This window comes from Microtus ochrogaster, linkage group LG2 (assembly GCF_000317375.1).
Source record: "Microtus ochrogaster isolate Prairie Vole_2 linkage group LG2, MicOch1.0, whole genome shotgun sequence".
Taxonomy (NCBI): domain Eukaryota; kingdom Metazoa; phylum Chordata; class Mammalia; order Rodentia; family Cricetidae; genus Microtus; species Microtus ochrogaster.
The window spans coordinates 42,198,370-42,220,501 of NC_022028.1; the positions used below are offsets into that span (position 1 = coordinate 42,198,370).

The 22,132-nt window shown below is 45.5% G+C and overlaps 1 protein-coding gene and 1 long non-coding RNA gene across 4 annotated transcripts in view; one reads left to right on the forward strand and one right to left on the reverse strand.

Moving 5' to 3' along the window:
* LOC113457576 overlaps nucleotides 1-13,521 on the forward strand; it is a 124,213-nt gene extending 110,692 nt beyond the window's left edge. The window contains exon 6 of the long non-coding RNA XR_003378118.1: nucleotides 12,542-13,521. This is a non-coding gene — a long non-coding RNA (uncharacterized LOC113457576). The remainder of the gene's footprint in view (nucleotides 1-12,541) is intronic.
* The window catches only part of Bicc1 (BicC family RNA binding protein 1), a 215,422-nt gene that overhangs the window by 24,283 nt on the left and 169,007 nt on the right, over nucleotides 1-22,132 (reverse strand). For all 3 annotated transcript variants that reach the window (XM_026785806.1, XM_013351239.2, XM_026785807.1), the window contains exons 4-9: nucleotides 10,361-10,440; nucleotides 8,511-8,669; nucleotides 7,389-7,442; nucleotides 6,723-6,917; nucleotides 6,125-6,376; nucleotides 3,313-3,444 (exon numbers count right to left, since the gene is read on the reverse strand). In XM_026785806.1, the coding sequence (XP_026641607.1) occupies nucleotides 3,313-3,444; nucleotides 6,125-6,376; nucleotides 6,723-6,917; nucleotides 7,389-7,442; nucleotides 8,511-8,669; nucleotides 10,361-10,440 (872 nt within the window). The remainder of the gene's footprint in view (nucleotides 1-3,312; nucleotides 3,445-6,124; nucleotides 6,377-6,722; nucleotides 6,918-7,388; nucleotides 7,443-8,510; nucleotides 8,670-10,360; nucleotides 10,441-22,132) is intronic.

Sequence of the window (22,132 nt, forward strand, 5' to 3'; positions counted from 1 at the left end):
TGTGTGTGTGCACTGTTGCAGGCAGCACCCCCCGCTCTCTGTGTGTGTACACTGTTGTACATTCACCTGCTGTCTGTGTGTGTGTGGGGGGGTGTATGTGTGTGTGCACTGTTGCAGGCAGCACCTACCTACTGTGTATGTGTGCACGCTTTTGCAGGCAGCACACACTTGCTATGTGTGTGTGCACTGTTGCAGGCAGCATTCACCTGCTGTCTGTGTGTGGGGTGTGTGTGTGTGTGTGTGCACTGTTGCAGGCAGCACCTACCTACTGTGTATGTGTGAACGCTTTTGTAGGCAGCACACACTTGCTATGTTTGTGTGCACTGTTGCAGGCAGCATTCACCTGCTTACTATGTGTGTGTGCACGGTAGCAGGCAGCTCACAGATTCCAATTCCCATCCAATCTTTAGAGGTGGGGATTCCTATCCAGAGACACTTGGGGATTTAGTAAATTCTTGGTGTCAAAGCCCTGTCCTATTACACAGCCTCCAGGCTTCATACTAAAGCCCACCCCCTTATCCCCCAAGACCTGCAGAAGCCAAATGAAACCCATTACCACATACAGACTGCATGGTAACAGTAGCTTATTTTTAGCATATATGGTCTGATGGTTAGCTAACACACCTCCAGGCACCCCCACCCTCAGACAACATCTATGGCAAATCTTATGATGTGTATTTCCTTACTGCCTGTGTATATATGCCATATATACATATATAATTCTATTCTACATAATATATATTACTAAATTTCTAAGCATATATAAGTACACACACACACACACACACACACACACACACATACACACACACAGAGGCAGTAAGGAAAATCTGACTCAGAAAGCAGTTGAAGTGGTAGTCAGAATCCAGCCATTGACAGGCTGTCCAGCCTGACAGATGCTCGTTTTCTCCTGAGCTCTTGGAATTCGTCTTGCTTCTGTCTTTGTATGGACAAGCTTTTCTCTCAGTCTGATTGTGACGGTGACTGAAGTTACATTAGTCAAGCCGGTGAGGCTTCATAATGTCCAAAACCAATGGCCTAGTCTCAAACTCTGAACTCACTCCATCTTACCCTGAATTGGGGATAGCTTTTCTTTTAAGGTTCTCTCTGAAAGGAGGTGTGGTTGTTGCCCCCCAGTTGCACACACAATATTACATATACTCATGTAGAAATCACATATGATACACGTACACACATACACACACACACTCACACACACACCATTCCACACAAAAGATGGCATCTATGGTTTAAAAATGTTAGAATGGAAAGTTAGGCAGATTTATAAATCTCTGACCCCAGAGTCATGTGGTAGAAAGAAGACCATCTGCGCATCCTTCTCTGGATTCCACATGTGGATGTGGACACACACATGCATATATGCATGCATGCACACATCCATATGCACATGCACATACATATTCAGATGCATACATGTGTGCACACACACACGTGAACACATGTGTGTTCACACAAAATGAATAGAATCAGAAAGAGGAGGGAGAGAGAAAGAAAGCCTTTCTATGTGAAACAGCACCACAAGCTAATGGGGACCCAGGTCCTAACCGGACACCCAATCTGGTCCAGCCTGAATCTTGTGCTTACTAGCCTCCTTGATTTCCGACTTCCATCATCTATGGCTGCCTGATCGGTGGCGTTGCTACAGCAGCCCAAATACATTAAGACATTTCCTGGTTTGTTTTCACCCAATGATACACTACAGGGTACTAAAGCAACGAGTCTACGTTTCTGTAATGCCAAAGTGTATAGTGCCAAATGAGGTTCACTAGACTCTATAAAGCAATAAAAACTAGCATTTAATGAAAAAAAAGTTAAAAAATGCAGCTGTTTGGAATTCTTTTCTTCAAAGCATTCCACAAACTTCAAAACTTCCCACAGTTACAGTTTATAAATCCTTTAAGTTTTTAAATATTAGGAAAAAAATCAGGAATAATATACCATTGTCATAGTTATGACCTGGAACAAAGGCATTCTCTGTGAGTTTGCTAACATCTCCCTAGGTGAGTTCCTAATCCTACTTTCCTTCCTGGTGGTGAATTTGGGGTGTCCCCAACCCCCACATCAGCCAAGGCTTCGTGATTAAGAAAATATCAGCATGTGAACAGTGCCACCTAAGATGTCATTCCGGTCTGGGAGTTTCCATTCTATCGGCCCTCCCTGATCAGCCCACACAGCAGTCACACAGTGGCTGACAGAGACAGCCACCGGTGCGATCACAGGGTCCCAGGATGCCCTGCGAAGAGGCTGCAACAATTTCCACAGTATTAATGTCTGGACGCTCCTCTCTCCTCGCCTTCTTGCCGGCAATGAATATGTGATTTCTCTCGCTGTGCATCTACTGTCCATGGAATCACCAAGTCTCTACAGCCTGGGGCAGGGAAAGCGCTAAAGAGACTGAGCCCTTTCATTACTTGTGGTCCTTTAAGAAAGAAAAAAAAAAAAAAACAGGACAGAAAAGGCAGCTAACTGTTCTGCTAGGCTAGCACAGCGCGGCCAGCACACAGTGAGTTATGGAAATGTTCCACAGGTTGATTTGAATTAGTACACACAAACACATGCACACATATATAAACATACGTGCACACATACACACACATACACAGCACATAAGTCGCCTTCGCTATTCCCTAGCAATTAAATAAAGTCTACAGGTAGCTGACTGCAAATTGAGCATCCTTCTGAGGAACACCCAGGAGTGGTACATCTCATTCATATGGTAGGGCTAGTTTGGCTTTCCGATGAGCTTCTGTATCTACTTCCAGGATGGCAGGACTAGTTTATGTATTCCCACCGTCAGCGTGAAAGCACTCCCTTCTGTCCACTTCCCCACCAGCGTCTGCTTTCATCATTTTCTGGCTGACTGCTGCTCTGACTGGGTGAAATGGTATGTTGATGTAACTTAAATTTGTATTTCTCTGATGGCTACTGAGGCCAAACATGTTTACGTTTGCTAGCCATTTGTGCATCGTTTTCTGAGAACAGTCTTCATTTCATTAGCCTAGTTACTGATTGGTTTGGCTGGTTTCCTGCTAAAATCATGAAGTAAGAAAAAAAAAAGACTTTTTTTTTTCTCATGCATTTTTTAGAAAAATAATGGTTACTAGAACTCCAAAAAAACATAAACATATGGATAAAATGATGAAAGATCATTGAGGACACCGTTACAAATGTATACTGTTATAACCAAACATATAATATGCAAACATGCATATTAGAAATTAGTTCCCATAAATGAACAACCAAAGATAATGGCATTGGAGATGCCTCCCTGGGCAGAGATGCCAAACCAACCTTGCTTGGCTGTTTGGGCTTTGGTTTAATACTGATAAAGACATCTAGCTGCTCCATCAGCTGTGCGATGAACTGTGGGTCCACTTCAATTTCTTCCTTCATATCAAACATCAGCACAAGAGGAAGACACCCCTAGGAAAGACAGCAGAAATGTCAGGAGTCGGTCATCGTAGTACCTGGCACCCAAGCTTGCCTATAAAGCATCCACTGTTGGATATTAAAACTAAATAAGATTAACGTCTTCCCAACAAGGATGGATGGTGTGGGACCAAGGTGAGGGGCAGGAGGAGACTCCCCGGGAGACTGAAATTATGTTCTAATATGCATATGAAATTATGTATATTAAGCTCAAGGGTTTGTCATGAATTTATTAATTTTTTTTTTTTTTTGGTTTTTCGAGACAGGGTTTCTCTGTGGCTTTGGAGCCTGTCCTGGAACTAGTTCTGTAGACCAGGCTGGTCTCGAACTCACAGAGATCCACCTGCCTCTGCCTCCCGAGTGCTGGGATTAAAGGCGTGCGCCACCACCGCCCGGCCCGAATTTATTAATTTTTTTAGTCTGATGTTTACTTTGGAAAAATCCTTCACTGTCTGATTTCAGTTATATTAGCAGTGATACGAAAGCATTCTTCCCCACTCCAGGGTTCAGATTGTGTGCCCTTCCTTGCTCAGTGACTTATGGGGAGCCATGCTATTGCATCCTGAACGAGAACTCAACTGCTGTTTAACAACCTCCACTTTGGCCACCACAGACCTGCATGGCCTGGATCTGTCTACTTCCAGGTTAGCGCCAACTCTCAATGTCCTTCAGATGGAGTCTATGCATCACTTGAGGTTTCTCAACTGCTCCTTCTAAGGAAGCTTGAGCTGTAGCTAGCCCCTTCCCAGCCTGAGCAGTGAACCACTGCCCCGGCCTTCGATACTTTTTTCGCTGCAGAAGCTAGCTTTGGCTTTCTATGCTTGTTTCTTCCTAGCCCTCCTTGTCTACAGCCAGGAGCCACAAAACTTCTCTTCCTCCTGCATGGAATGCTGCTCAGCTCAAGTCCTTGGTTGCTGGATTTCGTTCACATGTATTAGACAACACTGAACACACTGGAATCAAAATGGAGCAGGTTGTGCCCCTTCACTGACAAAAGTGACTTTTGTATAGATAGGAAAAAAAAAAAGTTGTTAAAACCTTTGAATTTCCTTTTCCCTTTTTTTTCAATATTGGATAATAGTGCCTTTCAAAATACATTTATACTTTTGGCAGGTGTGGTCAGAGTAGGAATATGAATCTGTGAACTTTTTCCAGCATCCTGAGCTTAGAAACAGCATCTAAAGCCCTTGGAAAAGAAGATACGATGAAGGGTAGCCGTGGGGGTTCCTGTCTGTAGATACGTCCCACGGCTCACGCATTAATGATGAGACAACCAAACATGGCTGTGAAAACCAACCTTCACAAAAAGAGAATTAGTAAATCTCATATTGGTACGATGGAGTATAAGCAGTGTCATCTGTCAGGGGGTGGAATCAACAATACGAATCTGGGTTTTCGGCTCTATAAAGAGATGAATTCTGCAAGTTAATAGGTCACGCTGGATGCTTGCGGACGCAAATGTCACCGAGGGCCGCGTGTCGAATGTGAGGGCAATCTGTTTCTGAGAGTCTCTGCCAGCCCAGCAATAAGGCTGTCTGCTGTTACTACACACCAACCCACACACGCCAGGGTTTCAAATAAACACGGGGAGGAGAGACATGCCGTAAACGGGAGTGTTTCTGAATGATGGAACTGATGCTTTTTCTTTTCGTAGCATTCAAATTCATTAGTGAAATAGTATTTTTTTTTATTTATATAGGGCATTTATTAAATATACAAATGTTCCAGATCACCAAAGGCAAGTTTTTATGTATGTGTGGGCATATGTGATGGCCAAAGGTCAAGGAAGGCAGGTGTTTTCCTTTATTGGCTGCTCTCCAAATAATAAATAATAATAATAATAATAATAATAATAATGAGACCATGTCTCTTTAATGAACCTGGATCATAAATTAGGCTATACTGTCTAACCAGAAATTTATTATTATTATTATTATTACTGAAACTATGCCTCTTTAATAAACCTGGATCTCACAGATTAGGCTATACTGTCTGATCAGCAATTATTATTATTATAATTATTATTATTATTATTATTGAGACTGTGCCTCTTTAGTGAATCTGGATGTCATAGGTTAGGCTACACCTAACTTTTACTTTGGAAAAATCCTTCAGTGTCTGACTTTAGTATATTAGCAAAAACATTCTCCACCACACTGAGGTTCAGATCACGCGCCCTTCCTTGTCCAGTGACTTCTGGGGAGACTGACTTCTGTCACTGCATCCTGACGGCCAATCCATCCGCAGGAATCTACTTGTGCCTGTTTCTCCAGTCCTGGGATTACGGACACGTGGCTGCCAACTGAGCCATCCATCCCCTCAGTCTTTGAAGATGACCTTTAAACAGTATTTTTAGTTTTCTGTTTAAGGTTCAAACTACACACCAGTACCCCATGTCAGATGCAAACAGTCGCCTTCTACTCAAATCTCGTCTGTGTTTAGTCTAAGCTAAGAAAAATATAGAAAATTGCTTCCCTATGCGATGGAGTGGAGCCTGTGGGGGCACAATGGCCCTTAGTCTCCGGCCTACTCCCTTTGACCAGGAACGTTTCCTGTTTGGCTGGACCTCAAAACTGCTTTCTTAAATAGCAGGTTTGCAGAGTCAGGGTGGAAACCCCGTGGTAGGCCAAGAAGTTCAAGGAGAGCATCACAAAGCTAACGGGAGCAGCCTTACCATGAGATATTGCCTTGCCAGGCAGACAGACTCGATGGTGCCCTGGAGGTAGACGGTGGATTTCTTCTGTGGGTTGCCGGGGTCAGGAAAGTGGATCTGCGCCCCTGTCCTTTGCATGATATGTTTGACGTTGCTCCCGTTCCGGCCCATCATGAAGAGGTGATGCTGGGCGGCAATGTCCAGTTGTGTGCTCACGGGGATGGCAGATGCCAAGCTTCCCGCAAGGTGTTCCAATAGCACGGCTGTTCCTTCCTAGCAGAGAAGGGCAGACTGTGGGAGGAGCGTAGCAATCCCATCAAATACAACCGCCCGGCCCACATAGGCAATGTTCCAGTGGCACCTCCAAAAACTATGAGGACGCCGGTAGCGTGTTCTATGGGGCCCATAAGTAGCACAAAGGAAAATTCTGGAAACCAATGAGTCTGCTAATCACAAGCATAAAACTTGTGCTGGATGTGGTAGCATATGTCTATCTATAATCCCAGCAGCCTGGGAGTCTGAGGCAGGAGAATCGTGCATTTAAGATCAGCATAGGAAGAACAAAGGAAAGAAAGACACTTGCATGTTGTGTGTTTCTGCACGACTTTAAGTCACCCACCTTCACAGCATCTGTGTTATTCTGAGACCCCCGCACTATGACAGTAGCACCATACATTCGAGACCTCTGCTTAAATGACACGGAAATGCTGTACGTCTGTGAGATGCGCTGGATGGAGGGGGCGTTGGGATCCGGGACCGGTTGGAGAATTCCAGCAATCGGTAACTCAAACATCAGCACCAAAGGAAGCAGCTCCTAAGAGAACCAAAGCGACAGTGACGTGGGGAGTCTGTGAGGAATGGGGTCTGTGTGTGGGGGGGGGGTGCGGGCATCCAGTCCCTTTGCTCTTTTCTAAAGATGGGTTCTGAGACATGAACTGTCTTCATGCAAGGGCTGAGATCCAGTGGTTCCTAGTGGAAGAAGCCTTTGGCCTGTGGCACTCGGACACTGAGCCAGGCGAAAGCCGAACACTTCCAGAAAGTCTCCAATTGAGAAGCATTTATATAAATAAACTTAGGATGATGTGGTCTAAATACTGACTCAGAATGCCTCCCACCGAGACCAGCTAATAGAGGTCAGCGTGCTCATGAAGGCACCCTGACCCAGTGTCTCCTGCTTACTGAAAATGGGACTTGGTTACCAAATGGTAAATAATGCTATTTCAGCCCCCTCGCCATGTAAATGTGATGGGCATGCAAGAACAATCGCAGAGATTAGTAAAGTTACCCGAATCCTCGCCCGGGCAGATTCTACTCCTGCTGGCTGTCCTGCTATAGACACCTGTAAAATAAGGGAACAAGGCTTACTCTACCATTCAAGCCCGCATCGGCCTTCCTAGGCAGCCACACCCTTCCTACTCAATACAAGAGCACAGGGGCTCATGACAAATAAACCTCGGCAGAACCTAGTTGCATCGAAGGCACATTTGATTTTAATGAGGCCCTAGAGACCCTCAAGGCCATTGATCTACGTTACCACTTGGACTTAGACACAGCCAGCAGCTCCAAGGAAACCATGCTAACGCTGTTAACATTATTTTTGTCCACAGCACTTTCCTCCCTTTGTTTAAAGTCTCTTTGTGCCAATTAGGTGTTAACAGCAATGACATGGATGCATTGGGCTCTTAGCCATCGGCCTTCTTCATCCGCACAAGCTGGTAGATAATCTCAGCTTTAGTGTCTGCCTCTCCTGCTCTGTTCATAGATACCTGGGCCTCACAGCGTGTCACAGCCACCATCAGGTATTTATAATGCCTGTGCCTTTAAGCAAGGCTTTCTACCTGGCCTCAGAGATGCGCCAGCACAACGTCACTCCCTGGTTCACCCTCAGAGCTGACAGACTCCCATTATGAGATTAACCGACAAGAGAGAACATATCTAAATAACACAGCAGTAGCGTGCAGCCTTCAAGGACCGGAAGTGCTTGCCTGTGAACCCATGACTTCTAAAGGGAAGTCGCCTCCGGGAGTATGTCTAAGCCAACAGCTGTAATCCCACCAGTGTGAGGACATAGGGCACCTAGGCACTGGCTCTCAGAGAGAGGTGACCTGGAGGGCCACTTCCTCCACTGTGAGGACAGAACCCACACACTGGACAGGGCTCCTGGGGCGAGGCAAGCCTGACAGATTCTCTCAGGTCTTACCCCACCCCCGGTTTCTACTATGTAGAGGGTAAGCAGAGAACCATAGATCTATAGCAGCAAAGTACCTCAGTCTCCAGGGGCGCAAAGAGCGCGCCACCCACAATGCCTGCCATCTGTAGATGACCCTGGCTGCTCTTTGCCCTCATCCCCTCATCTCTCAGAAAGGATTTGCCTACTGAAACTCAAGGGTGTGGGGAGACGGGTCACCTGGTTGCTTTTCTCCGCCTGGTTGTTCCTGTTGGAATCGGGAAAGTGGATGTGGCAGCCCGTCTCCTCCATCACCTTTTTGATGTTGTTGCCGCCTTTGCCGATGACGTGCGAGTGCTCTGTGTGCGAGACGTCCATCTTCAGCGTGACGCGGTTGCTCTGTGCAGAAGCAGGGTTGGTTCCTGATGCGTTAACAGCGCCAAACACTCTGCCCTTATGGCACTTATGCATGAACAGAGATGGACTCTGGGGGAAGCTACAGATTTCTCGACAGGATAGTCTCGACCTAACAAATCTCCTTCAGCTTCCTCATTAAGGAGAAATCTCGTTTCGTGATAAATTCACCAGAAGAAGGTGACAAATTTTTTTTAACCACAACACGTTTTCAGAAAATTAAATATAGTCAGTTACAAAAACGAATTAATTCAGTTTTTTTTTTCTTTTCAAGGCATTATTCATGAAACAGTTCAAATAACAAAAGGAAGGTGAACATGTGATCACATGACTAAAGATGCAATGTTGAATGGTGGAACTATGATGTTGGGGAACCATAACTAAAAATAAAGCCCCCACTGAGGTCACACAAGCATTGATAACACATACTACCTTGCCCCCTACACAGAAGGTGCTACATTGCTACCCAAGCTTATGTGTCCACCCCTTATTCCAGCAGAAGGGAAAAGTAGAGAAGAACTTTAAGGTACGGACTCCGGCAGCGAAGGTTTGAGTCAGTGAACCCCACACAGAAGCTCAGTCACATCACTGAAAGTGTAAAATCCCAAGGCATGGGGAAGAGAAAGGTGATGGTGTCAAACTGGCATCCGGGGAATTTAATGTAATGCTAGCGGGACCGATGTAAAATCTTTTTGAGTCGTCAAGACCATTAAAGGCATTCCTGAACAGAAAGACTGAAGATGTTAAAATAGCAGTCATTTTAAAAACCTCCTGAAACCATCAATTTTTGACTTGTGCCCAAAATATTTTTATCTTTAAGCTTAACTTCTTTCACCTTCGCCCTGGAAGTACAAGAAAATGTCCCCCTTCCTGGGGGAGAAACAAATACTAAAATATTTAATAATTGCTGGGTAAATGATTCTTAAAATTAAAAAAAAAAAGATAGAGAACAAAAACAAACCCAGAAACAAAACACAGGATGGTAAGATCAGAAATAGTTCTGCAAACTACGAAATAGTATGGGGGGGGAGGGGGGGAGGAATTAATCGCAGTCAGGATTTGAACCACCTCCCCAGTTACCAGCTTTGGAATGCTAGCCAAATTATTTGACATCACTGTAGCGAGTTCCTTTCAGGATAAAACAAATGACTGTTTGTAGGATCCAAAGTGCCTGGCATACAGCAAGGGCTTCAGACTTCTGTGTGCTGAGAGAAACAGCATCACAAACGAGTGTATGCGTACAGGTGTTCAGCTTTGGTCATGGTTGCTTTTGTATATATTTGCTGTGGATCAAACATCTAGGCCGGGCATGAGCACACACATGCACACACATGGGGGGGGGGGAGGGACGACTCCTATGACTTCAGAAGAGCACATGTGATCATTTCTGGCATCTCTGTTAGTTACCCTGTACTAACGTGGACCAATGTATCTTTCTGAAGATGGTACATATGTACATGCAGTCACATATAATCTCTACACATACATTTGTCAATTACCTGACATGATAGAAACCCTTTAAACTAAGCACCTTCTCTGCCTTCCTTCCCCCCAGCAGGATCACGAGTGCCTGTTCAAACCGTCCATATTTCTTTTTGCTGGTTTTCCCTTTGCCACACGGTTCCTGGGTACCAGCATGGAGGGTCCTTGCAGTCGAGAGCCCTCTGTTCACTTACTTTTGTGTCTAAGACAGACATGATCATTTCTTTGGCGGCTTTTACGTCATCTTTCTTGCCAGACACCTTGATGTGGGGATCTGGAATGAAAAGGAAGGAAGGCTTGCGTGAGACTTTCACACCTCCCTAAACTCCCCGCTTTAAGACCACGGCCGCAATGGAAAACATGGCACAATAAACCCAGTATTCACTGCATTGAATGTGTGTGATCATCACTGCAATCATAATCACAGGAAAGGACTCAAACTGTGCATTTGTGGCTGTGTTTTCTTCCTCTTCTGAAAACTGGATGAGCAATTTAACTTTTTTTTTTTTTTTTTTGCAAAACAAGCAAATCATGCCATTGTGAAATAAGATATCTATGAATTTGTCTTGTGAATTAAGCTCTTGCTATAGTCCTGGTCCCGTTCTAAAGATAAGACAGCAATTTGTTTAATACAAGCTATAGCTTTGTGACGTTTTTTTTCCTTTGTTTGATTATTGGTTTTTTTTTTTTTTTTTATTTACAGTGGTTGGAAGTTTGATTGGTTTTTTAAACAGGGAATACAACATCTGTACCTTGCCCTAGAAAACCAGGGTGGTTCTTTATAGGACTCAGACCTGGTCCTATAATACAATGTCTTCCAACACTAGATCCACAATTTAAACTGTGGTGATTTATTATAGAAAATATCCTCACACGTCAACGTTTACAGAACCACAAAGTCCACTCGGGAATATTTCATATTTATCCGGAGTTCCTCCATTGCCATCCTACCCTGTAGGTCAAATTCAATTCCACCAAACACATCCCACTTTTTGAGGTGCAACTGGTCAACACCAGGGAGAGGCCAGGGACGAACGGAAAGGAGAAGCCCATGTTCTCAAGTCTACCCAACCTGGATATGAGATCGCCGCAGACAACATCCTGCAGCTTTGGAATGCGGAGTCTGGGGGAATGCGGAGTCTGGGGGTACCTTGGCCCCTGGGGTGACACTTGCAGCTGAACCTCAGGGAACCAGCCCCTTCGCTGCTGCTCTTCTTCCAAGTCTCTCCTTATCCTGTCTTTTAATCCCAACTCGGACACTTGCAATGGCTTTAAGGTTGCTCAAAACTTTCAAAAATGTCTTCCATATGTTCCAAGTCTAAGGGGCCTAAATGCAGGCACACAGGAGCTAGGAGAGAACCCTATCTCATCCCAGCTATCCTCACTGCCCATTCCCCCAAAGCCTCCTGCACAGGCCCAGCTTGCCTTTTTCTCTGTATCTGCTAGCTAACTTCACACACTTCCCTTAGGATGCCTATATGAGGCAACCTCTGGAATGCATTCAGATTCCAGTCTCAAGGGTCCTCCGCTTTGCTTCCTGTTTCTGCCGCAATACTTGAAAACCCAACAACCACCAGGCCTGGAGAACCTGATGTTCCTCAGAACATGTATGTGCCATGTTCTTTCTCAGTATGTGTGCTACTGGCTTATCCAGAGAATTCTTAAATCCACAATGAAAACCAGATAAAACCACAAGAATATTCGTTGTAATCGCTATATACTGGTCCAATACATGTGACAAAATGATTCTGCAGAATATAAATTAATTTTAGACACACACACATGGGGGGGAGAAAGTCAGAGGGCGGTATATTAATGTATAAACCCGTTACTTCGCAGGCTGAATAACCACATTATAATTCTCATACCCCTGCACCAGGCAAGGACCAGGGACTCTCAGTTTAAGGATAATTTGGTTGTCTACCCTCTTTCCAACAACAGAACTGTAAGCAAAAGGAAAAAAAAAAAAGCCTCAATAGCAAATTTTTGAAGTGAATGACCACCATCTAGTGGTCAGAAAGTGAATTATTATTCAACTTAGCCATATCTGTGCAGTCTCCAATCATCTCCAATGTCCTGTTACTGAGCCCCTGCTCTTGTTGGAAAGTGGTCCTTTGATACCCAACTCCATGGATGTTGCAAAACCAAGCAAGTCGTCCATACCTACAGTGCTGTTGAACAGACTGACAGCTCTCTCCTGTAGAAAATGTCCACACAGGGGCCATAGACTTGGACACTTGATTTCCAAGGAGACCATTTGCTCTGGGCTTCCCCAAAATAATTCTGGCTTTGACTATTCTGATCAGGCCTAATCTGAATATCCAAGGGCATTGATTTTCCTATTCCAACACCCCCCATTGGCTCCTGTCTTTCAGGGGTGTCACTTCCTGCGGAAGAGAGGAGACGAGACAGCAACCATCCCTCACTAGAGGACTGTAGCTGTGCTGTGTGAATGCCACAGCAGAGAAAAGAAAATGGGTCCTGGTCTGCAGAGCTCAACACTTTCCACAGGAATGTACTCATGGCTTCCATATGTAAGTTTGATAAGTCAGTGATGATTTTTGGGAGAACACCGCGAATGTGTTTTTCAGTAAGCATTGTGGAGAGCTGAGACACTCCACAAAGTGTATGTGAAGCTTTGCAGTGGTTTTAAGAAGATGCTCTTGGGTTCCGCATCACCCCACCCCCACTGCGCCCCAAACTTCAGTCTTTTATTCACTGTCTGTTCTGTTAGTGACAGACAGGCAACTGCTTGTCTGGCTGAGCCCATCACTTTCATGCACAACACCCCAAATAAAGGTCATCCTTTTAGATCCCACATCCTGGTCTGAAAGTAGGAGGTGCTGGTACATTCTACCAAGGCATCCATCCAGCCTTAAACTCATGAAGACGAGATCAGTGTGAGGAATTTGCTTTCTCCTGGCTCTGATGTCTTTTCACTTTTGTTTCAGGTATAACTTCTCAAATCTGTCTGAACTCTGTCACTGTCTAGTCAACGTGGGGAGGGGGGTAGAGGCACAGGAGAAGGCGCTGGACTGTCAGAAGTGGTCAGCGTGAAGTACATTGCCATCCACAGCAGTTAATGTGGTTACTTGAAGCATGATGGCTTTTTAAAAGTGGAGTATTACGGTGGTTAGAATCAGAAATGTCCCCCACAGGCTCACAGAATTTAACCCCTGATCCCCAGTAGGTGGCACTGTTTTGGCTTCAAAACTTTTGGAATTTTGCGTTCCAGCCTTGCAGGAGGAAGTATGTCACCAGGGATGGGCTTTGAGGACTCAGAGCCTCACCCTGCTTCCAGGCCACTCTTTTTCACTCCGTGTTTATGGTTGAAGATGTGATTGCTCAGTTTCCTGCTCTGCTCTGGTCATAGCTTCCTTGCCATTGTGGACTCTTCCCCCCGACTGGAACCATCGGCCAAAAGCAACTCTTCCCTCTCTACGTGGCTTCTGTCTGCCATGTTCTGTCACAGCAGCAGTGAAGTAACTGATACCGATGTTGTTTACCTGAAGCACTTGGAACTGCGAGTGTTTGCATCTCTTCTTCAGATTTGGGCATCTGCAGCCCCATCTGATGAGATGACTGAGGCACGGGAGCAAATTTAAGCGCAAACTTCATGGGCTTCATGTGCTCCCCAGATGCAGAGTAAGAAGCAGCTTGTCTGTGCTGCTTTCGCGTGCCTGTCTTGGAGTGTAACCATCATACCGGGTCAGCTATAAGAGCTTTGTGCTTTCTGTATGAAGCACATTCAAGGAGACCTGGATTTCAAAGCATTTCAGATTTAAGGTCCCAAATAGGTGGATAAGAGATTGGGTGCATTCTGGGTTGTGTGATCATAGCCAAGTTTCCAAATATGGGGAATCCACATAAACAAGGCTACAGCCTTTTGGTGGTGGTGGGGGGGGGTACAGGGTTTCTCATAGCTTTGGAGACTGTTATGGAACAACTCACTGTGTACACCAGACTGGCCTCAAACTCACTGAGATCTGTCTGCCTCTGCCTCCTGAGTTCTGGGATTAAAGGCGTGCGCCACAACTTCCCAGCAAGGCTGTGGTCTTAAACTTAAGAATTTTTGTCCAAAAATAAATATATAATGACGGCTCAAAAAAAAAAAAAGAAAAGAAAAGAAAGCCCTAGGTCTCAAAAGGGCGTGGACTGACCACAGAGAGAAGGCACAGAAGAGCCTGAATACCAAACACAGACTATCCCACTTCTCAAGTCTTGACTCTGCAGTCAGCTCAGACTCTTCGCAAATGGTGAGGACAATATGTGGACTCCCTAGTCAATCCCAAGGTAGCCGTGAACTAGCTCTGTGATAATGGAAAAGTCACTGAGACTCTCTGAAAGACTGTTGGGAGAGAGAAGAGGTGAAGGGAAAAGGGAGGGGAAAGTGGGGGATGAGGTGGCAAAAAGGTAGAGAGAAGGGGGAGAGAGGGAGGGTGAACGCAGAAAATGTGGTACTATGCTTTGAATCTGAAAGGTCCCCTGGCCCCCGGTTTGTTTTGTTGTTTGTTTAATGCTGCTGCTCCCCAGTTGGTGGAGCTGTCTGGGAGTTTGTGAAACGTTTGCTAAGTGGATCAAAGAGATCACGGGGTTTGAGCCGTCTGGAAAATATTACCTCTGGCCCCTTTCTGTAAACTCTCTGCTTCCAACCCATGGTGACATGAACAGCTGTCCCCTGCAAACACACATGCACACAAATACACACACATACATATACACACACACATGCATACACATACACAAACGCATACACACACACGCACGCTCCTGCCATCATGTTCTTCTGCTCAAGCGTGTGAGGTGAAGGAACCAAGGACTGGAAACAAATCATGCCTCCGTTAAGCTACCGTCAGGAGTTTCAGGGACAGCGAGAGGAAAAGAACAGCTTCAGACCGCTGCTAAGCTTCCTTGAGAGTCAACATTGCTTTCGTGTGGAGTAACACTATAATGCTTTTAAGATGTCTATTACAAGTTACTTTAAATAAAAAGGTTACTTTTATTATTAATTGTGTGTGTGTGGCATGTGAATGAATGGCACATGTGAGTGGCAGGGAGGCCCTGAATCCCCCTGGAGCTGGACTTACGGGGCATCTTGGGTCTCTGACACAGTTGCCTGGAACTGACCTAGGGTCTTGTACAGAAGCCATACAGACTTCTCACCCCTGGACCACATAATGTTCTTAAAATAACCAAAACCAACCCGATATCTCTGTTTTGCACTTTGGGGTTGTCCTGTTCTATTTGGTTATCTAGCCTCTAAGGTACTTCCAAGAACACAGATGCTAAGGTGTTGGCACAGGGCCCCCCGCCCCAGCTGAGGGAGGGAGAACAGCTTGGCGGTATAGCTGCTATGGATGAACAGCTGGTGTGGATCAACAGCTGGCTTCCCAGGCCACAGCTGGGCCTTCTCTTCGGCTATATTCACTAACGTGTGATCTTGTATCAAAGTTGATGGAAAGCGGAGCTTGCCCCACTAGTATTTCCCGACAACGTGCTTTGATAGGCACAAAACAAACGTATTACATTTCATGGGCTGACAGGATTTGACTTCACACTTTTCCTTGAACCTAGACCCAGCTGAGATACTACTGACCCTTTTGCTGAGCTGATCACTTTTCCTTTAGGTTGGCAAGCCACTCTGGTGAGTAGCAGAAGTGAACGCAACTTGAGGGTGACTGGCAGCTGCCCATATTTACTGTGGAACAGGTCAGTTTCCCTCTAGAGTCCTCAGAGACAGACTTGCAGTGATATAACACACCAACAACAGCAACCGGAGATGTTTACTTCAGCTTGTAGTTTAAGTCCGTCACTGAGGGAAGTCAGGGCAGGAACTCAAGGGAGGGGGTGATGCAGAGAGCATGGACGGGTGCTGCTTATCGGTTCTGCTCCTCATGGCCTGCTTAGTCTGCTTTCTTATGGAACCCAGGATGAGGGGTGGCACCATCCACAGTGAGCTGGATCCTCTCATGTCAATCATTATCAAGAAAATGCACTACAGGCTTGCAGATAGGCTGATCTTAGAGAAGCATTTTCTCAACTGACATCCCCTTCTCTCAGACAGCTCTAGCTTGTGCTAAGTTGACAAACAACCAAGCAGGGCACTTGCTTTTTAAACAAAAGCTTTACATGAACTGAGGACCTTAGCAGTAGCTCACTTTTATCAACAAGAAAAAAAAAAAACTAAGTTGATTGATTAGCCCCGACTACAGATGATTCTGCAAGAATAAAAAAGAAGCGTGCACTCCACACAAAACAATGCATACCACACTTGTTCTGCAGCCGGTAGTACAGATTCTAGAATCAGTCGAATAATGTTCTTTCCCAACAGGAAGCCCAATAAACGGAGCTAGGATGTGAGAAGAGCATATTGTGGAGGGGACGGGAAGGGCCAGACCCCGCATCTGAGGCGAAACGTTGGTGAGCGGCACAGACGTGTCAGATGACACACCTGGCATAAGGAGGCACAAATCACCTACAGTGTTCTACAGTAGGGGTCCTCTTAACACGATGCTCAGGTAAGGTATGGCCCTTGTTGCCTACCTTGGTTTAAAACAGAAAAAATTACCCCCTTAGTAGCCAACGAGACAGCAAAAGCAAATTGTATGAAATCAAATACACTTTAAATACAAAACCCTAGTTTTCATGGGAATAAGGCTCCCACTGGTACCCACAATCCGTGTGGATGCCGCAGAGGCCCGTCCCAGGCTCCTATCAAGGCTGTATTTGGAAGAATGATGCTCAAACTCAACAAAGAAACTGTATCTGTGACATGTTGGTGACACACGGACCCACAAGAGAGAACACAAGGAACAGCCCTGAGACATCTGTCCACTCAACTGTTCAGCTCTGCTTAGAGACAGGTGTCCCCAGCACCTAAACTGTGGCAAGGCTTTAGCGAGACAAAAGGAGATGGCAGGGGTATATCCACAAGGCCAAGGTGGAGGCCTACGGGCCCCTTTTCACTCAGACAGAAGGATCTAGGAGCCTAGGGAGACGCACAGGTAACTAGAAGGCGAGTAAGGCCTTTTGTAGATGAAACACCAGCTTCTCAACATAGCAATTAAGATTTGGAAATATGAAAATACCAATCCATAATAATTTCTCCATTGACCTCACTACCTCAGGAGAAAGGGGGAGGGTATGAGAAAGAGAGGTAACCAGAGGTCGCACGTGCCTCTTCTCCACCAGGAGTCCTGAGTGACTTAACAAAGCAGTCTATTTATTCCAAAATGGAGTTATAGAGACTCAGGGAAACCCAGACGTAAACTCAGAAAAGAACAAGAGAATGCAAACAAAATATGAAGCAGAATCAGGGCACAGCAGAAGAAACGATCAGCAGCAGATGTCCCCACAGAGTGAGAACGGAATTACGGCGGGGAGGGGGCGGGGAGGGGACTTATCACATGAACCCTCCTATTCACGGCGGCATGAACTAACCTCAGAGGAGCCGTGCAGGTGGGAGACAGGTGTTCAACACAGCCAAAGCTGCAGAGGAGCAGGGAGCTAGAAACACAGCCCAGCTCGGCTTTTGCAACAGCTCTTCTCTATTCCAGAGATAAGGAAGAGGATTCTGGGAAGAAGGAGGCGAGGAAATCTGGAAACATCAGAATGGGGAGTCTGCACAAGGGTCACGATGATGTCACAGCACAGGGGACATTCACGGATGTGGGTGTAAGGATGGGGTGGGGGACAATGCCCAAGCCATTTCACGTGATGTGTTAAAAAGCATTGCAATTACCTGGCACCCAGGTCGGGGTATAGCAAAGACAGCCAGACTAAATATTGTCCCTCTAGAACGCAACGGAATCCTAGTCTGACCTCAGAGGTCCTTCTCACAAATGAAGAGGGGACGGGGGCCTAAGCCAGGAAAAAAGCCTCCTCAGGAAACTGCTGAGATAAGAGCAAGTTATGCAGGCAGATGCTAGAGCCAGAACGACCAATCTTCACTTGCTCCAAGGAACACAAGTCATCCTGTACATGGCAGGCCCCAGGGGTCCTGCCTGTGGTCTGAAGCCACAGCACTGTCATCCACGGCCGAGGAAGAATGCGTCTGTCAACAACAGCTGGGACTCTTCCCAAAACATCTGATACACAACTGCTGGCTGTCACTACAGGGTAAGGGGACACACACAGAGGAGGCCAGCAAGTCTCGTGAACAAACACGTGACACCTTAGCTACACACACACACACACACACACACACACACACACACACACACACACACGAGACACACAACCTCTTTCTGTCTGGTCTATTGGAAGCAGTCTGGGAACAGAACTGCCGAGTTCTGCAAACTTTCAAGTCACAATCAAGGACAACGACTGAAGACGAAAAGCTGAAAACCCAGGCAGCCAGGCACTGGCCTTGACCCTGAAGGTCACTTCTGTGCTGTCTGGTGAGAACGTTCCAGATGTTATTGTAAGGGGTAGTTCAGAACAGGTTCCTTGCCTGTATGTTCAAGTCTGTGTTCCAAGCTTCCTTGTTGATCGCAAGAAACTTGAAAACGTGCGTCAAATTTTAAAATGTCTAAAATGAGGTAAATGGGCTTTCAGGAAAACTATCATTTAAAAAGTGCCTAGGTTTTGTTTTTTTTTTTTCCTTTCTTTTTCCACTAGTCCCACGGTCTACAAACTAGCTAAGTAGCTGTTTCATTTTGTTTCTTTTCTACCACAAATACACATTCTGAAAACAATCCCCAGTCCCTCCCTCCCGGGGGCCTGCTTGTTCCTCTGGGCCATGGGGTCACCCACTCTGCCAAGGGGGAGTTGGGCCTTAACCCCTCAGTCTTCGGAGATGTGTGTCTTTGAGGGAGGACAATTGGAAACGGTCCTTGAAGCACAAACAGCTTCACCGAGCGCTTGTCCAAACACTCTGTTCAGTACCTCAACAATGGGAACTGTAAAAGCTGTCCTTACAAGCTTTCTTCTTCTGAGAACACAAAACCAAAAAAAACAAAAACAAAAACCTCCACAGAAGATCCAAAAAATGAATAAGAAGTCATCCCTCTCACTTCTAAAAAGAAAATCATCTTTCTTTAATTCACAGAACTTTGACAAATCAAGACAAAAAGCACTAATGATTCCATAGGAAAATGGATGAAGAATATGAAAAAAAAGTTCAATGGGAAGATGGCAATTATGTAAGCATAAATAAAACTCAACCTTAATCACTGTGGTGATAAAATCAAGAAAAATATGCTTTATCCAACTGTACATATAGCAAAGTCTCTCATATTCTTCATGAAGTTAAGTTATACATACTGGTATGAAATGTCTCGAGTAATCTGGAACCATTAATAAGGATTTAGTGTGTTATTTCTTTTCAGGGACATATACATCTAGGAAGGAAAACAACTACATTCATAGTGATTACTTCCAAGTATCAGAATCATAGGTGTAACTTTTGCTCCTGGCCCTTGTATATTTCCCATCATAAACATCTATAGTGTGGCTAAAATCCTCAAACTTGAGAATTCAGAGGGCACTACTCACCCCTATTACAAACTCCTAATTTAAAAGAAAATGCACTTAATTCAGAGCCTTCAATTTTCCAGACGCAGGGCTGCCAGCATCCTTTTCAAACCTGAGACCTTAACATGTTAAGGATGACGGCGGTCCAGCTTTCTCAGGGGCGTAGCTTTTTGCTCACTTTGTTCAACTTTATTGCCTGGGGTTGGCTGTGCTGTTTTCTCTGAATATTTTCCAACATGGTTGTTCTCTGAACACCGAGATCCCCAGTGAAACTGAATGAGATCTGCTGATGGATGGGATAAGAATCATGCAAGGGCAGGTTTGATCAGAATAAAGATGGATGGCGAAGGTTCTGTGCTCACGGCTACCCGGAGCGGCACGTGGAATTCTTTCAAACATCCACAGACACTTGTCTTTGTCTTTAGTACAGTTTCCAAAATAAGCGAGAGCCAAGGGCAGTATGGGATGAGAAGACTGCCTACGGTACTTCTTCTATGAAGAGTTTCCTGTTCTTTTCTTGTTCCTCTTCAACCCCCACCCCCAGCCAAGAAACATCTGGAAAGTTGCACTCTATTCTTGCCTCATTGTGTCTGGGAGCCACCTAAGAATTAGCCTAAAATATAGCCTGAAAACATGAGGGAGGGGTCTCAGTGACAGCATCTGAAAAGATCAATGGTTCCTCGTCACAGAGGTGTCCCGCGGTTGGCGGTGGCACCTGGGGATGCTCCAGGCACCTCTGCCTTGGGGCATTTCATTCTCCTCTATGTTCTACCAACTTGTTTGGTTTCTGCCTTGTTCTCATTGAGCTGCAGGCATGTACACGTGACCACAATTCTACTAGAGAAGCCCCTTGCCACCTTTTCCCCTGGGATGGTCTCCTGCAAGCCCACATCTTCCTCCTCGTCTCCCAACATGTGCCATTCCTTATCCGTGTCCCTTGGCTGGCTCCTTCAGGCTCTTCTCTGCAAGCAGCACTAGTGTAGAGCTAAGTTACAGCTCAGCCTTTATTCCCCACTGGGCTGGGATGCTGCTGTTCACCTGCCCCTGTCCTCCTCCTCAGGAAGTGCTGGAGGTGCTCTGAGAGGCCTGGTGTGCGGGTCACGGCACTCTCTGTTTGTGTTTGCCTCTTTCCACCACAAAACCACAGATTTTAGAGGAGAATTGTGTGCTTTACACAGGTTAAGGATTACGCTCCCAGGGCCATCAAGATGGCTCCGAGGGTAAAGGTGCATACCACCAAGCCTGATGACCTGAGTTCTGGGACCCACATGGGAGGAGGAGAGAAGAGAATTCTGAACGGTGCCCTCTGACCTCCAAACACACCCCAAGGCATAATGCACAGCATGTGCCCAACCACACAGAGTAAATAAATACTAATAAATAGATGTACATTTAAAATAAAAAAATGCATCTCCTTTAAGTCTTAGTAGATGCCTCTTTACAGAGATTAATTTCTTCCAAACTTATCACGCCAGACGAGTTCATCTCACCAGGGCACAGAAGCACCACGCCAGCTTATGTTATCTCTGCCCTACCTCCAGCATGCTGCAATTGCATTTTCTACCTTCAGCATGCTGCAATTGTATTTTCTACCTCCAGCATGCCGCGAATCCATTTTCTACCTCCAGCATGCCGCAATTGCATTTTCTACCTCTAGCATGCTGCAACTGCATTTTCTACCTCCAGCATGCTGCAATTGCATTTTCTACCTCCAGCATGCTGCAAATGCATTTGCTTCACGTGCTCATGTTTATTATTAGAAACACCTTGGCACCTTCAGATATGCCTTGATAAATGTGCTGCAATGTGTATAAGACCTCTGAAAAATATGTGTGGATTCAACAGCATTCTAAAATCTCTAATAGTTTCTTGGCTCCCAAAGAACTTCCACCTCTAAAGGCGCTGGTTGGCATGTTCCCTCCAGTGGATGGACACGCACAGAATATTAAATATATAAACATCGCTTTATGTGCCAACTTCAAATCTATTGAAGGGAGACAGGTGTAACCAGTGACTCAGTCAGTTTCATATGAAGGAGGCTGATGGATTCCTCCGGAAAGCTTGCAAACTTGTCTATAACTTAAAGATGGTACGCGTGGGTTGGTACATTTCCCTGGGTAGATCTACCTGTCAAACAAGCTGAGGAGGTGGTGCCTCAGCCTATGTAATAGGACTACAAGCTTGCTCGGAACCTATTCTCTTCCGTTCTGTCTAGGCATGCCCCACTCATCACTCTCTGTCTGTTTTGATTTTTTTATTAAGATTTTTATTTGTATGGGGAAACTAGAAAAGGAAGTTAGCTGCCCTAGGACTAGACTTAAAGGTGGGTTTGAGCTGTCCAATTTAAGTGTTAGGTCCTCTGGAAGAGCAGAAAGCACTGTTATTGGCTGAGCTAATTCTCCAGCTCTGCAGCCTCTGAATTACTGTGGAACCCAAGAGAATTAGGTTGCTGGCAATTTCCTGCCACCGCTAGCTCTTGGTTTTATCACTTT